This window comes from Nicotiana tabacum, chromosome 4 (genome assembly GCF_000715075.1).
Source record: "Nicotiana tabacum cultivar K326 chromosome 4, ASM71507v2, whole genome shotgun sequence".
NCBI classification, from domain to species: Eukaryota; Viridiplantae; Streptophyta; class Magnoliopsida; order Solanales; family Solanaceae; genus Nicotiana; species Nicotiana tabacum.
The window spans coordinates 92,888,934-92,905,801 of record NC_134083.1 but is presented as its reverse complement, the minus strand read 5'-3'; the positions used below and the strand labels follow the sequence as shown (position 1 = coordinate 92,905,801).

The 16,868-nt window shown below is 40.2% G+C and overlaps 1 protein-coding gene across 7 annotated transcripts; it reads right to left on the bottom strand.

Moving 5' to 3' along the window:
• Positions 1-4,835: 4,835 nt before the first annotated feature.
• On the bottom strand, positions 4,836-12,958 carry LOC107828846 (proline transporter 1). Of its 7 annotated transcripts, none has more exons than XM_075252212.1 (8): positions 12,802-12,941; positions 11,969-12,074; positions 10,988-11,212; positions 10,780-10,874; positions 10,227-10,416; positions 6,162-6,286; positions 5,387-5,602; positions 4,836-5,232 (listed from the first exon to the last, which is right to left on the bottom strand). In XM_075252212.1, the coding sequence occupies exons 3-8, from the start codon at positions 11,178-11,180 to the stop codon at positions 4,966-4,968; spliced, it is 1,086 nt and encodes a 361-aa protein (XP_075108313.1). In that variant the 5' UTR covers positions 11,181-11,212; positions 11,969-12,074; positions 12,802-12,941; the 3' UTR covers positions 4,836-4,965. The 7 variants fall into 7 exon arrangements, with proteins under 7 accessions (XP_075108313.1, XP_075108311.1, XP_075108312.1 ...); XM_075252210.1 differs by lacking the exon at positions 12,802-12,941 and adding an exon at positions 12,542-12,759; XM_075252211.1 differs by lacking the exon at positions 12,802-12,941 and adding an exon at positions 12,542-12,759 and having other exon boundaries at positions 11,114-11,212.
• Between the last annotated feature and the right edge of the window lie 3,910 nt (positions 12,959-16,868).

The following is a 16,868-nucleotide window of genomic DNA, read 5'->3' as shown; positions in this document are numbered from 1 at the left end:
ATCTTCGGGGGGAATGAGATCAATTGGGTCATTTTCTCAGCAGCAAAAAAGACGAAAATATCAATAACCCATAGTAAGAGGCTCTGGGAAGTTGCCGAAGACGACATCACTTTTAAGGAGGAGGACACAGACAGATTATTTCTACCGCACAACGACGCATTGGTAATTTCTTTAAATGTGCTAGACTTTAAAATCAAACGTGTGCTAGTAGATCCAGGAAGTTCGGCCAATATCATACAATGGAGAGTATTGGAGCAAGCTAAACTCACCGGAAGCATTATTCCAGCCACAAAACTCCTCGCTAGTTTAACCTCGCGAGCGTGATAACCCGAGGAGAGATTTTGTTGCCCACAAACGCTTAAAGAGTGATGAAAATGACTCTTTTTGAAGTGGTGGATGGTGATATGGGATATAATATTATTCTGGGAAGATCGTGGTTACACGAGATGAGAGTTGTATCGTCAACGTATCATCAATTGCTGAAATTTCCAACGCCCGAAGGAATTAAACAGATAAGGGGCGACCAACCGGCGGCAAGGGCGATGAATGTCATTTAGGTCTCCAATAGCAAAGGAAAGGAGCACATGGCATAGCAACTACAGGAATCGGCGCCCACTCCTGAATCAAATGAAGTTAGCCCAGGGCTAGAAGCGTCGGAATCTTATCAGGTGCCAAGGTATTTCCAGGTAACAGAAGAGACGGATGCTAAAAAATCCACGGCGGAAGAGCTCGAGCAAGTTGTATTATTTGAAAAGTTCTTAGAAAGGAAATTCCACTTGGGGACAAGACTGCACTCCGAGCTCAGGTCTGGCTTTATTGAATTTCTTAAAATTAATGTTGATTGTTTTGGGTGGTCGCATGCAGACATGACAAGTATCTCAACGAAGGTAGCCGTACACAAGCTAAGTTTGGATCCCAACATCCCTCCGGTAAGACAAAAGAAACGCCCTATTTGAGGCTAGGAATAAATTCATCAAAGAAGAGGTAACTCGCTTACTTGATATCGGTTCAATCCGAGAGGTAAAGTATCCAGACTGGCTAGCTAATGTAGTAGTAGTTCCTAAGAAGAACAATAAATTTCGCATGTGTGTAGATTATAAGGACTTGAATAAGGCGTGCCTGAAAGACTCGTTCCCACTGCCAAACATCTATCAAATGATTGATGCAACGGCCGGGCATGAGTTAATGAGTTTCCTCGATGCTTATTCCGGGTACAACCAAATTAAGATGAACCCGGAGGATCAGGAAAAGACTTCGTTCATAACAAATTTCAGCACATATTGCCATAATGTGATGCCCTTCAGGTTGAAGAACGCCGGAGCCATTTATCAGCGGCTCCTAAACAAGATGTTTGAAAAACAAATAGGGAAAACTATGGAAGTTTATATAGACGATATGCTCGTTAAGTCTTTGAATGCAGGTGACCACCTTAAGCATCTACAAGAAACTTTTCCTAAGGAAGCATAACATGAAGCTTAACCCCGAGAAGCACGCGTTCGGGTCAGCTCCGGCAAGTTCCTATGATTTCTAGTATCACAAAAGGGATTGAGGTAAATTCCGATAAGATCAAGGTCATTAAAGACATCCCAGACTAGCTGTCAATTGTGAAAGAAGTCCAAAGGCTCACGGGGAGATTGGCTGCTTTGAGCAGATTCATTTCCCGATCATCAAAGAAATGCCATCGTTTCTTCACACTGCTCAAAAAGAAAAACAACTTCGAATAGATCCCGAAATGCCAGAAGACTTTGAGATATTTGAGAAGGTACTTGTCAAGCCCTTCGTTAATTTCGAAACCAAAGGAAGGTGAAACACCGTTGGTCTACCTCGCAGTCTCGGAAGTAGCGGTAAGTGCAGGTTTAGTCTGTGAGGACAAAGGTACATAATCTCTCATTTATTACGTTATTAAAATTTTAATGGGAGCAAAAACTCGCTACCCGCAGTTGAAGAAGCTGGCCTTAGCTCTCGTAGTCACCGCACGGAAGCTGAGGCCCTACTTCCAGTGTCACCCGATAGCTGTGGTGACCACATTTCCAATGCGAAACATCCTTCACAAACCCGAACTCTCGGGTAGGTTGGTCAAATGGGCATGATTAAGTCACAAGTCTTGGCTGATTTTGTGTCCGATTTCAGTCCGGGATTACTACCTCTAGCAACCAAAGAGGCGGTAATAGTGTCATAATCGACATGGACCTTATTTACGGATGAAGCCTCCAACGTCAAAAGGGTCCAGGCTTCGTATAGTATTAACCACGGCTTTGGGAGAAACCCTAAGGCAAGCCATCAGAACGGTCCCTTTAACTAACAATGAAGCAGAGTATGAGGCTTTGATTGCATGACTCAAACTGATCCGGGGACTAGATTCCGAGGTCATAGAAATCAAGTGTGACTCACAGCTGGTGATAAATCAGGTCTACGGGATCTTCAAAACCAAGGAGGAGCGCATACAACAATACGTGGTGAAGGTCCAGGCTCTGCTGGCTCGATTTCGGGAGTGGTCGATTACTCATATCCCGAGGAAAGAAAAGGCAGAAGCAGATGCACTGGCTAACCTCGGTTCATCAACGAAAATGAAGGGATCAGAGTCCAGGACGGTAGTACAACTTATGCACTCGGTCCTGGATGCAGATAACTACTACGAGGTAAATACGACTAATTTGGTTTGGGACTGGAGGAATGAGATCATCGATTATCTTGAGCACGAGAAATTGCCCGAAGATTCCAAGGCATCCCGGGCACTGCGTGTCAAAGCAGCACGATATAGCTTCAAAGGAGGCCAATTGTACAGAAAATCTTTTCAAGGCCCGTTGGCCTGATGTTTGGGAGCATCCAAAGCTAATTACGTTATGCGAGAAGTCCACGAAGGGATATGCAGAAACCATTCGGGCGCAGATTCTTTAGTGTTAAAACTGGTAAAGGCAGGATATTATTGGCCCCGCATGAAACAAGACGCCAAAGCTTTCGTACAAAAATGCGATAAGTGCCAACGCTACGCACTCAACCGGCAGAACCACTACATCGTCAAACCGAACCATAGTCGGTTTTTTTTTCTCGATTTGACTCGCATTATCGGTTTGGTGTGACTTGTCGGTTTTCTTTGTACGCCCCTAAATTTTGAGCATGTCTTTCCATCATACCATGCAGGGGCGAACCTATATGAGAGGGTTCGTATGAACCCGCATCGTCAGAAAGTTATACCGTGTGTGTATATATATATTATATATATATATTTCTTTTTTTATTATTATTAGTTTTTTAAGAATTGAATCCACTCACATAAAGCGTTGACATTCCGGCGAAGTGGTCGAGCGAGTTCAGATTCTACCGAAGTCTTCGAGCATTCAATCAGCACTTTTTCTTATCTTTTTGACCCTTTTTTTTATGCTTGAATGGAGCTCAGCCTTATTTACTTATTCGCACCAAATATTTGCACCAAATCATATTAACTTACTATAGTTAAGTGATTTAATGATATGAAAACGCATATAATTAAGTATGGTAAAATACATGAAATACATGTGCTATATACTTGTTATGTATCTATCGGGATGTAAACACATTGGTGCGAATAAGTTTTTACCTTTATCTTACTTCAAACACTTCAAACTTTATTCGAAGTTAATTTGTTTTTTCTCTCTTACAATTTTCAGTACAACATGATAGAATATTTGTTGAAATGATGTATAACTTTCAGTTAAGTTTAATTTTTGTTTATATTGAAACTGTTTATTTGTTCTATATTATATTTTTGTATTTGGCTGATAAGCTCTCTTTATTTAAATTATTTGTATTAGTTTATTTCAGAACTCTTTCGTCTGACTGTTTTTTTTTTTGTTTGTAAACAACAACTGAACAACTCTGTTTTGTGGCTTCTCTATCCCTTTCGTTTTCCTTACTTCAAAGATTAATTGCTCTTCTTTTGGCTTGGTCTTTTTCCTTTCCTTTCTTTATGATAAATTTTTAGATTGATAGATTCGCTTAACTTTGTCTGCTCAACTATTTGGGGTCAGTATAAGCTACTTGAAGATATTTTAAGTTGTAATATTGTTATAAGAACACATTAGTTAGTGATCACCTCAGCAACGAGTATTTAATGGGTGCTCAACCATACCACTTGCCACTTGGTAATCTTTTAGGAATGTGTTTTGTTTAATGTTGAGTTTATCCCTTAATTCCCAAGTGGTATGGTTGGGCACCAATTAAATACTCCTTGCTGAGGTGATCATTGACTAATGTGTTCTTATAAAACTAGAAACCTCCAAAGCTAAAATATTTGATAAGTTAATATACGACGTTTGAACTGAAACTCATTTATCAAATCTCAACTTAAAATCAAATTTGCATCTTCATGCATTGGAGCATTGGAGCCCTGTATTAGTCTTTTTCGTAGAAATGACAACAGGTAGTTACTCTAAAATATTGCTATTTAGGAATTAGTCGGTGCGTCCTGAATTTTTGCTTTTCAGGACAAAAATGTCCTGATTTATCCTAAAGTTGAGGCTATCCCTAAATTATATCCCTGAGAGTGACTATTTGTGCACTTGCCCCCAGTCTTTCTGACCTACCAGGCCATGAGCGCAAAGCCTTCTCTTAAGCTAAATGGAAATGATACTAGGATCAAAGGGTATTAATTAGAACCAAATCTTATCCATGTCTCGCTCAAATTTTTCAAATTCAATGTGCCTGCAAATGGATAATATTGCCTGGCACCACAAGATTCACTAAACCTTATTATTAATCACTTGAATTCTAATCAGAATATCACCGGGATATGACTGAAACCAAGCTGCATTATTCAACTAATGCTAATGTTAAGTTGCTGATAAATAAATAAATAATTGAAACCAAACTAAGGAAAACTATATATCTGCGAAAAAATGGAATGTTTGAGTCTTTACAACAATAAGCTTTAGGGCAGCTACAAATGCAGCAGCTGATATACAACCAAAGAAGACAGTTTAACCAATGTCAACTCTTCTGTAAGCTAGACAACTTATTTTTCCTTGCAATAAGGTACATGTGGTTTGGGAGTACGAATGTGAGTGGAAATGTGCTTATTGCGCCAGTGAGGCTCATGAAGTCTCCCAGGAAAGACAGCAAAGCCGACAGGAAAGTGGTCAAGACAAGGTAACCTCCTCTAACAACCAGTCTGAATGCAATGTTACGAGGAGCCAAAGCACTTCCTTTGATTCCATATGTTGTATCCAGAAACTCATATGTTGGACTTGCAAATATCTGCAAGTAGCAGCAAAAGCAACACTAAGTTCAGAAAACAAGATTAGAAGACATGGAAGCTTGGAGGGATTTACATCTCCAAGGACACATAATCAACTGTGACGAGAAAATGATTAGAAGGAAATCTCAAATCAAAGTGAAGGGCGATGATTACATGCAAAGTGATGATCGATTGTATGAAAGCAGACATGTGAGCAACACCCTTCAACCAAACTGGACCATGAACATTGTTCAGTAAATAGGATGAAGCGCTAGATCCATAAGCCCAATAACCTATATAAGTAACAGCATGCAAGGGCACAACTCCCACTGTGAACTGAAAGAACAGAGCTTTCAACATGTTCTCAATTACAGGTGGTCTGACTGTAGCCTGTAACAAGACGGATTCAAAGATATTGTATTAACTGCAACAGGGTGAACAAAACTAAAAAGATGCAGAACAAGTGTAAGAGTAACCAACGGCTTTTCTCTCTGGCAAAATAAGTGACTTGCCTTTCTTGGAGCAAATTCTGAAATTTTTTACTTTATTTCAAATGACTGTATCAGTCAATCAGCAAATGAGGTCATAGAAATGGAAGTTGAAAATGGAAAGGTAAATCATGTTGAATGATTGGTCTATTGGGTCAGCTAGTTTAATCTAAAAAGTAATGTAATTAAAAGACAGAGATCGGATAAACACCCCAATCCTGATTACATGTGGGTAGAAGTCCATGCACTCTGATAATGAGCAAACTGGGAGAATACGAGTTCAGTGTATCAACTAGATATTACCCCTGCAACCACTGGTAGAAATTTCAGGGATGTAACTGAGATGGGCAATAGAAACATAAATCAAGTAAGATGATTGGAAGGAGGTTAATTTATTACTTGCTTTAAAGTCATAACAAAGGATGGCCTGATCACATAAGTTCACGGTTTTATTTTCTGACCTGTATCTCTGGTATCATTCCCGTGTTAAATGCAAAAACGAGGTTCCCAACCGCACCAATAGTTGCAAAGATCCTGTTTACTTCTGATCCTGGAATACTGTAGTCCCTAGGAGGAGCCTTCATACCTGTAACATGGAAAAAAATTTACCAGCTTTAGTAAAAGAAAAAAGAAGTCCCTCAGAGACTACTCAGGGAAAACTAAATACAACAACAACAAATACAGTGTAATCCCACATGTGGAGTCTGGGGAGGGTAGTGTGTATGTTGACTTTACCCCTACCTTGTGGAGGTAGAAAGATTATTTCTGATAGACCCTCAGCTCAAGGAACAATGAGAATAAAGTAATAAATAATAGCAACAATATAATAGGAACAAATGGCACATGTAATATAAAGACCAGGAATAAGAAAAAAATACAAAACTAGTACTAGTACTACCGATAAGACTAAGGGACTAAAGACTATTGTCAACCTTCCACCCAAAATCTCGACCTCCACCCTCCCCGTCCTCGGTAAAGCTGGAGCAATAACATATCCTGCCTAATCACCTCACCCTAATACTTCTTAGGCCTACCTTACCCTTCCTTAGACCCGCCATGGTCAACCTCTCACACCTCCTGACTGGGGCATCTATGGCTCTCCTCTGCATGTGCCCGAACCATCTCAGCCTCGATTCTCGCAGTTTGTCCTCCACCAAGGCCACACCGACCTTGTCCCTAATAACTTCGTTCCTAATCTTGTCTTTCCTAGTATGCCCACACATCCATCTCAACATCCTCATTTCAGCTACCTTCATCTTTTGGACATGGGACTTCTTGACGGGTCAGCACTCCGCCCCATACAATATAGTTGGTCTAACCACCACTCTGTAGAACTTGCCTTTTAAGTCTTGGTGACACATTCTTATCACACATAATCCCAAAAGCGAGCCTCCATTTCATCCACCCCGCTTCAATACGGTGAGTAACGGTCAATCTCCCCGTTGCCTCGGATTACAAACCCAAGATATTTGAAATTATCCCTTTTGGGGATGACTTGTGAATCAATCTTCACTTCCCCTGCTGCTTCAGACATCCTATCACTGAACTTCTACTCCAAGTATTCGGGAAAAACTAAATATAACATAATAAAGTTGTTTAAATTAAAGTTGCTAGAAATCAATCCAATGGCAAATTAATGAAAGGCAACCTACATCCTTACCATTCCAGTGAAGTCCTAAAGAACCATCTATCCAGACACTGTTATGACGCTTCCATATTTCATGGATATGGATGTCATGAAAAACCAGACATTCATCATCATGCACTAGTTCAGGCCCAAACAGAAGTCTAAATATGGTGCTAATAAATTCAAGTAAACTGAAAAACAGAAGTTCTAATACACTCAACTTGCCAGGATGAAAATTCTAGATGCTTTGGGAAGAAACAACAACAACAACAACAACAATCCAGTAAAATCCCACTAATGGGGTCTGGGGAGGGTAGTGTGTACGCAGACCTTACCCCTACCCGAAGGAGTAGAGAGGCTGTTTCCGAAAGACCTTCGGCTCAAAAAAAACAAAAAGACAAAAGGACAAAAAGGAGACAATATTAGTATCACAACAACAATCATAGGATAAATAGGAACATCATGAAATCCAGAAGAAAGATGCAAAGCAAAGGGAGACAATATTAGTAAATATTAGTATCGCCACAACAATCATAAGAAAAATAGGAACACCATGAAATCTAGAAGAAAGATGCAAAGCAAAAGCGATAGCTAGTAAATAGGACATGCACTGAAAAGCGAAATAGTAAGCCACAACATTGCCACTAGCTATCTTAGACAAAAACCCTACATGGCTAGTCCCACAATGGTACGAAGTAAGGCACGACTCAACTACCTCCTAACCTACAACCCTAATACTCGACCTCCACATCTTCCTATCAAGTGTCATGTCCTCAGAAATCTGGAGCCTCGCCATATCCTGCCTGATCACCTCTCCCCAATACTTCTTAGGCCGCCCTCTACCTTTTCTCGTGCCCTCCGCAACCAGCTGCTCACACCTCCGTACCGGAGCATCTGGGCTTCTCTTCTGAACATGTACGAACCATCTAAGCCTCGCTTCCCGCATCTTGTCGTCAATGGGAGCCACATGCACCTTCTCCCGAATAACATCATTCCTAATCTTATCTATCCTAGTGTGCTCGCACATCCACCGCAACATCCTCATTTCTGCTACTTTCATCTTCTGGATATGTGAGTTCTTAACGGGCCAACACTCAGCCCCATAAATCATGGCCGGTCTAACCACCGCTTTATAAAACTTACCTTTGAGTATCGGTGGCACTCTCTTGTCACACAGGACTTCAGATGCTAACCTCCACTCCATCCATCCTACCCCGATACGGTGTGTGACATCCTCGTCGATCTCCCCTCCCCCCTAGATAACCGAACCAAGGTACTTGAAGCTGCCTCTACTCGGGATGACCTGCGAATCAAGCCTCACACCCACGCCCATTTCCCCTGGCTCAGCGCTGAACTTACACTCCAGGTATTCCGTCTTCGTCCTGCTCAGCTTGAAACCCTTAGACTCAAGAGCCTGTCTCCAAACCTCCAGCCTCTCGTTAACACCGGCTCGCGACTCATCAATCAGAACTATGTCATCGGCGAATAGCATGCACCATGGCACATCCCCTTGAATATGGTGTGTTAACGCGTCTATCACCAGGGCGAATAAGAACGGACTGAGCGCAGAACCTTGGTGTAACTCCATTACAACCGGAAAATGCTCAGAGTCGCCTCCTACTGTCCTAACCCGGTTCCTTAGCCCCATCATACATGTCCTTGCTTTGGGAAGAAAGAGAAGATGAAAAGAGAAATACAAGGACAAGAAGAAGTTCATATTCTTCCTCCGTTTGGCTCAAGAAGAAAGTTAGAAATCACAAATGTAATATCTTGTTTGGACTTCCGTCTGAAACTAGAAGTTTGTCTCTAATTTTCAACATTTTCAACCTTCATTCAAAATTGAATTTCCTCCAAAATTCTATAAGCCTTTCTAATAGGAAATTCTAGACCGAAATACAGATTTTTGCATCCTTATTTGCTTCTGTTTTTTTGGGGGGGCTAATCAGCCTACCCTGCATAAATTATTCTTTTAATAGTTTAGTTGATTCCTGTAATTCTAAACACTACAATTTTCCAATTCCGCATGGTTTTCGAGATGCTCATCAAGGATACTATCAATGTGCTTGTATGAAATACCAGGCAAACAAATAGGATCACCCTCTTCGTGAGCAGGCATTTTCCAGTGAATGCTTCCCCTCATATAATGATAACGTGGCAGCAGGCATTTTCCAGTGAATGCTTCCCCTCATATAATGATAACGTGGCAGTGAATATGATGTCTTTACTACCATATGACAGCTTTCTGAAGATTAAGACAACTTGGAATGCTATTGACTAAGGAGAAATGTGACAAAAAAACAAGGGACTAATTCTTTTAGTGTATAATTATTATTTCCCGGATTAAGTGCTTATAATTAACTCTTCTAATATTTTGAGAAAGCATATTTCATTTGAAGAGTTTTTTGCATCTTTCTTGAGCCGAGAGTCTATCGAAAAGAGCCCCTTTACCCTCCCAGAGTAAGGATAAGGTCTATGTACACACTACCCTTCCCAAACCCCACTTGTGGGACATCACTGGGTCTGTTGTTGTTGTTATATTTTGTTTGAAGAGACTTTCAGATTTTCAAATCACTTTACAGGAAATAACTCGAGCAGAAACGAAACCACCAGAAAGGCAGGAACAAGGAACAAGCTACACTGGTAAACCTAGATGCCTTTCCATGTAAATTTCACATACTGGTGACATTTGATATCGGGATACAACATTGCACTGAACTTTCAAACAGACCATGGATATTTGCTCAAGTTATTTTGCCTATATGGGCAGTAATATTATGCACAAGTCATGAGGGTGATGTTGTGCTCTTTTTGATACATTATTAAATCAATACCAACATTGACACAAGCATGCAATGCACTATGCTGGCTAGTTAAAAATCAAAGAGAGGAAGCAGCATACCATCTTCAAGAGACAACACAAATGCTATACAGAGATACAGCAGCAAGCATAATGATGAAACCCCCAGCCAAACCCTTAGGGCTGATAAATGGGGCGTCGCGATGGCAAAAAGCACGCATGCGAATCCAGCGATCGCTATGAAATGTGGCAGCTTCAGCTGATGGTCATCCCTAAAGAGAAGATAGAAGGCCTGGCATGGCAATCAAGTCAAAAGAGTATGTACTAAGAAAGGTTAGTTTAGGTATTGTATTCACAAAAGATACACAAAGTAATCATACTGTCAAAATCTACCAAGCAAACAAATATTTGCAGCAGAAAAACTAAACAATAAATCAAGCCAACATCACAAAACCGAAAATGTAAAAAAGACTCAGTTATTAATCATCTTTATCTGGCAACTCCTTACCCCCCCCCCCCTCCTTGTCCTTTATTTTACTCTGTATAATCTTTCTCTTTCCTTTTGCCTGGGTAGAGGGGAATGGTAATGGTTCTGCTAAAGTGTCTCATCGAATAAATAAGAAAAGAAGGTTTGGAGGACAGGAAAAGATCTGACCTTCAATGCTGAACCAGCCATGATAATATATCCAATATTTATCAAAAAAAGATTTGCATATTGTAATGCCCAAACAAGCAAGTATGCTGTCCTTCCTGCAGCAACAAAATAAGCTCAATTTTATTCAAACAAATAATTGATCAAGTAATAAAAAGAATGATGTCTGATGCCTGTACATCAGTTGATGTGTTTCCTTTATTATTTGTACCATATAAATGTCCTGCAAGGTCTCTATATCTGATATGCCTCTTTCCCCCAACTTCATGGAGTTTGGCAGTAAGAATACTTGCGTACAATGATACTATTGTTGATAAAATTAGACCAACTACACCACCTATCCAACCTAGAGGAACCATGATTGTGCCAGAATATCCCAGCGCGTATGCACTGTTGACGCCCATGCTGAGAAGAATTCCCACCTGAAACCATGAATCTGAAAAAAAAAAAGAAGGAAACGTAAAATTACAATGAGTCAACAGCATTGATGCCAATGATAAGAGTTACAGAAAAAAACCAACAGAGATACAGAAAACACAAAGAAAAACAGATTCTTTCATAATATCATAACACATCACAAAGTACTATTTCTTAATTTTTCAAAAGACAAAATGGAAATAAAGGTGGAGTTTTTCCATGAATTCTTTTTGAGATCTTGCAATATATTTTTCAAAAAATTTTCTTGTTTTGAAAAAAAACTGTCTTTTTAAAGAAATGGTTTGAGATGTCTTTCAAATAAAGGTTTTGCTTCTACTCATAAAACACTCACGGGTCTTTTGGATTAAACTAGAAATATCCAACCACATTTCCTTTTTGCACAAACTTTTTCTTTGAAAAGATTATCAATAAGCTTTTTCCAAAAGTTGTCCAAACGGCTCATTCTTTCTCTTCACTTGTCAAAATTCAATAAAATTGGAATCCAAACAGATGCTCTATAGTTATGTAACAAATTAAATTCATGTAGATAGAGTATACGCATGGATTAATTTAGCCATTTGAAAGAAGGGAAAAGTTGGAAAATGCATAAACACAATAAATTTCTCATTTTAATTCAGTTTTCTTAATTCTTGCAAGTTACTGGACAAAAGCACCTGAGTCAAATGTAAGTCTGTTCTATTGAATCTTTTATTAAGTGAGCTTTATGTGGATTCTACAAAGTATCATGTAAACTGAAATTTAATGACAACTTTACAAGTATAGCATGAGGTGCCGTTCACACAGAAATTACTGAGGCGAGAAGTCAAGGAACTTAAAGTTGCAATGTGCCAGCTGAAAATCAATGGATCAATGGCCTCAATCTGTAATTGGCATTCCTTTTTCATCAAATCATATTCAGAAAGATCATTTGACAAAACAATTAACTGTCAATACAGATCATAGAAATGCTTTCTTCTTAACTTTTCAATGGACAGAATGGAACAGTTAATCATTTGTCATAATCGAATGAAATAGGAATTTAACCAAATACTGTAGGTAAAGAACAAACTAAATTCTCATAGATAGAGTACCCACATTAAAAGGGAAGGGGAAAGTTCATTTAAAAGGATCAAATAAAACAATGTATCCAACACCAAAAAGATGAAGAGTTTATTGAGGTGAGAAGTCAAGGAATTTAAAGAATCAAATGGGACAGCCGAAAAACAATGGGTCAATGGAATTATAAGGTCCCATTTTCTGTCTCATCAATTCAAATACTAACATTGGAAACAAGGAGTTGAAGTAAATGAAATTGAAAATTGGAAAAGCGTAAGAGACCGTTGCTGACTTGGTGGGCAGTATGAACAGGGTAGTGATCGTCCACATTCTCTTTCCGAGAAGGGCTATCATTTCCCATTTCAACAATCTCATTCTCCCGTCCGGGCAAGAGCAAGATGCTCTCCTCCTCCGCCCCATCCCTAATTAAGCCGTCGTCGAACGCCAGCTCCAATTGCTTTCCAGCCGAAGCTAATTCAATCGGAGCCAGCTCTGCCTAATTTCCAGAGGACCCGCCAACACAATAAACAAGAAAATAATTGAAATGCTTACTGGATCCCTTTCTGCTTGGTTACTTGTTGTCTTTTGTCTTTGTCATGTAATGTCAAATGTCAACCCACCTCTAATTGGGTTGGCCAAGTTTCTCAAAATCGTGACGCCTTCCATCTCCCCTGCGATTCATTATTTTCATTAGTTCCCTCGTCGGTCCGCTTCCACATGTTTTGTTTTGTTTTTTATTTCTAATTATTGAAAACGTAGAGAATTAGGTAAGCACTTATCTCATCTACACAAATTATCTATACATACAAAATCAATAAATAGATGGCAAAATTATGTCACATAAATATGGTTATTACTAAATCATAACTAATTAATATAAATTCTCACATTAATTTATCATTTAATTATAATAAATTTGTATAATTTAGTATAAACTATACTAAGGGAGCTAAAGGGAGGCAAGAGTTCAATTAAGTGGGCGTTTGGACATAAGAATTATAAAATTTCAAAAATAGGGGGAAAATATTTTCAAATAAAAATGATATTTGAAATTTAGTGTTGTGTTTGGATATGAATATAATTTTGGGTTTTTTTGAAGTTTTGTTAGTGATTTGAGTGAAAATTTTGAAAAATAGCTTTTTGGAGTTTTTCAAATTTTCGGAAATTTTCAAAATGCATCTTCAAGTGAAAATTGAAAATTTTATGAACAAACGCTGATTTCGAAAAAAAGTAAATTTTTTTTGGAAAAAAGGTAAAATTTTCTTATGTCCAAACGGGCTCTAAATCTCTTTGTCGGAAATAATTGTACTGCTCAAATAGGGTGGGAAAATTAGTGATATATGAACTTTTGTATCCCATATCACAAGGGAAGATGTAATTCGAAAATTACTTTATATCACATATTTCAATTTCTAAATGTGATATTGTTTACCCGAAAAATGGATAGCAATTGAATTTACACGTAATTCTAAGGATACGTGGTATAACTTGGTACAAATTGGAAAAAATAAGTAAATGAATATCGAAATTAGTTGTAGAAGAAATGAATGCAAACTGAATGAATTAGTTAGTCTAAGCCTTCAAGTTTTATCAACTTCAAATTGAATGGGGAGTGATTGATAGAAGAACAATATGATTAAATATCAAAGCCAGAAAAAGACAGTATTTGCTTTATGTTCTATAAATTTCAATGAATCTGACCCCCCCCCCCTTCTCTACAAATAATAACAACCCTTGATATAGTAGGGAAATCCTATTTTGGATATAATTAAAAATGCATAGTGGGGATCCCATGATAGATTAATTAATTAGTCTCTCCTTGATATGTGTCGTGGTTTCCACCGAGATTCTCCCCTTAATTGCGGCTATAACGCCTTTTTTGTTTCTTGGCTCGATCTCGATCTTGATTGGTCTTTATTTGTTCGACCTCGATTTTGGCCGATCTCGATCGGTTTCTGGGTCTCGAGCTCGATCTTGGCCGATCTCGATCTTGATCGGTCTCTGGGGCACGAGCTCGACAATCTAACTTCGTATCATGGCTCGATATTACAATGATAAACCTTGGTCCATCATGTTCCAATCTCGAAGGACAAACTCAGTTTTGACCGTATACAGATAGTCCCTTCGTTTCTCGGAAAGAAGATAGCGAGAAACGATATGAATTTTCGAACTCTGACTAGATGAGCAATGACATTAACGATGAGCCCGATTGTGACGTATGCGACAAACGTCCCGTCGGTCCAGTTACCAAGGCATTAAATGCGCGTCAGTCGACGGTCGGCCACTACCAGTTTTGAACCTAGGATAAATAGCTCTCTTCTTCATTATTTCAAACTTTTACTTTCAAATCTTTTTCATTCCAATCATCCATAGTTCTTTGCCTTCTCTAAAGCTTCTTATCTTCAGGTTTTTGAGTTTATTTGCGTGTTCTTCCTAAAACACCAAATACTTCAATCTCCATTCTTCTTTGCCCACAAAAACTAAATGGCCAAAACATCTAAAACTGTTCCGCATAAAGAGGTTGCTTCCTCATCTCGGTCGGCCGGCGAGAAACCAGTGATGGAGCCATGCCCTGAAGAACTTATTCCCGGGGTGTGTGTCATTGATTCCGACTTTAAGGTCGAGAAACTCTCATCGGTCGATACGAGCCGATATCGAGATATATATGCTCGATATCCAAAAGCCTTCTTGACCAGGTGAAGAAAGATTGCAACTGGGGAAACAAAGAGGTTGTGATACCGGCACCAGAAGAAGCGATCACCACCCACGTGGAAGGGTTCCTGAGTGTTTACACTTATCCGTCTACGTTGGGTCCCCTCGATCCGGTCATCGTAGACTACTGCAAGAAATACCAGGTGACCCTCGGCCAAATTCACCCTTCTTTCTTGAGGATTGTGATACTGCTCTGTTTCTTCGTGAGCAAAATCGACGGGCTTTCCTTCACCTTTGACCACCTCATAAGATTATATATCCCTCGACTCTATCGAGGTGGGCTGATAAAGCTTCAATGACGGGCCACCAAGGCGCTCATCTCGAGTACAGATGAAGACAAAGATCGGGGCTAGATGGGCCGGCTCGTTCGGGTGAAGATCACTGACCTAATCCCGGCTGAGAGCATGCCATTTCTTGAGAAATGGAATATGAAACGTAAGTATGATTTCGTCTTTAATTTCTATTCATTGTTTTTACTTCTTCATCCTTTCTTATCAGTGTTTTTCTCAATGCAGTCGTTGCTTGGATGCCAGGTGCGGTTCCCCACCTTGAGAACTGGGTCAGGAGCCTGGTTTCGACATCAACATACGCCGAGCGTGCATGGCGGGATTTGTCAAAAGGCCGGTGGGAGGCTCGTACTCATGGTAAGCCTTCTTCTTGACTTACCGATTTGCCTATCGTTCAAGCATCTTTTCAAACATGAGTTTACTTACTTTCTCCTTTTGTAGGTCTCGAAAAGGATGTGGCTATGAGACCCCTGTCTGGTGATGAAGAAGTTTCACCACCTATCTCGAAACTGGCAAAGGAGAATAAGAGGAAAAGGGCCTCGAACTCCGAGGGTCAAAAACCCAAGAAGAGAACAAACCGTAAACCCAAGGGGAACATAATCCCACTGACTATGGAGTTAGTCTAAAGACTAAGGGAAGAAGAATAAGAAGAAGAAGATGAAGAGAAAGAAGATAATTCCGGGCTGGTGGCCCGTGCACGAGCTAGCACCGAGATTCGGAGAACTTCGGAACCGGTGGGAGTTGATACTACTTCATCTAGGCTTGATGAGGTCGGGATGAGACTTCAGCCCAAGTCCCCGAGCCGAGGGGAACCGAAGATGCTTTATCTCGGGGTGAAGAAACCGTTGAAGAGGAGGTGGATGTCGGTGCAGAAACCGGGCTTGAGGCTCCCCAAGACGGAGGCGCCGCCCCAAAAGACCCACCTGTGGCAATAGACATCGGGGATTCCCCCTCATTTCCTTCATTTTCCGAATCGATGATACGCGATGCTCGGGCCATGGAGAGCTCGGGCGAGGCTTCCTCGAGTTTTAAACTGACCAATCAATTTCCGGCCCCTAGTGTCGATCACGGGCGTAAGCGAACAATCATTATCACGGTCCCGGAGGATGCCCGGGTTCTTGCTACCCTTGTAGGGGTGGCTATCTACCTCTGATATTTGGTCACAGGAGAAGACCAAGCCCAGATGGACGAGGTGGGAACGCCTTGTCTTTTCAATGAAGCACAATAGGCCCTGAACCGGGTCGGGTAAGTTCATATTTTCTTTGTCAATTTTCATACTTGTACTTTTCTCCCATTGTATAATTCCTTTTTTCTATTTTTGTAGGCTTCTGTGCTTCATCACGAGGCTTTCTTCCGATACTGAGGGGAGCTGAGCCGGTACAAAGCCGAAATTCGAGGGCTTACTGAGGAGAGAGATGCCTCCAAGTTTCTCAGTGAGCAGAGAGAAGGGGAAGCAAAAGGACTTCGGGTTGAGCTAGAAGCAGCTAAGACAGAACAGGTTGATCTGGCCGAGTAGGTAAAAAGAATCTTTAAAGTTAATGACACTGACTCGGACGTGATGGCTAACAGTTCAGTCCCACAAGTCCAGCAAAAGCTCAATGTGATCGGGCAGCTTCGTGA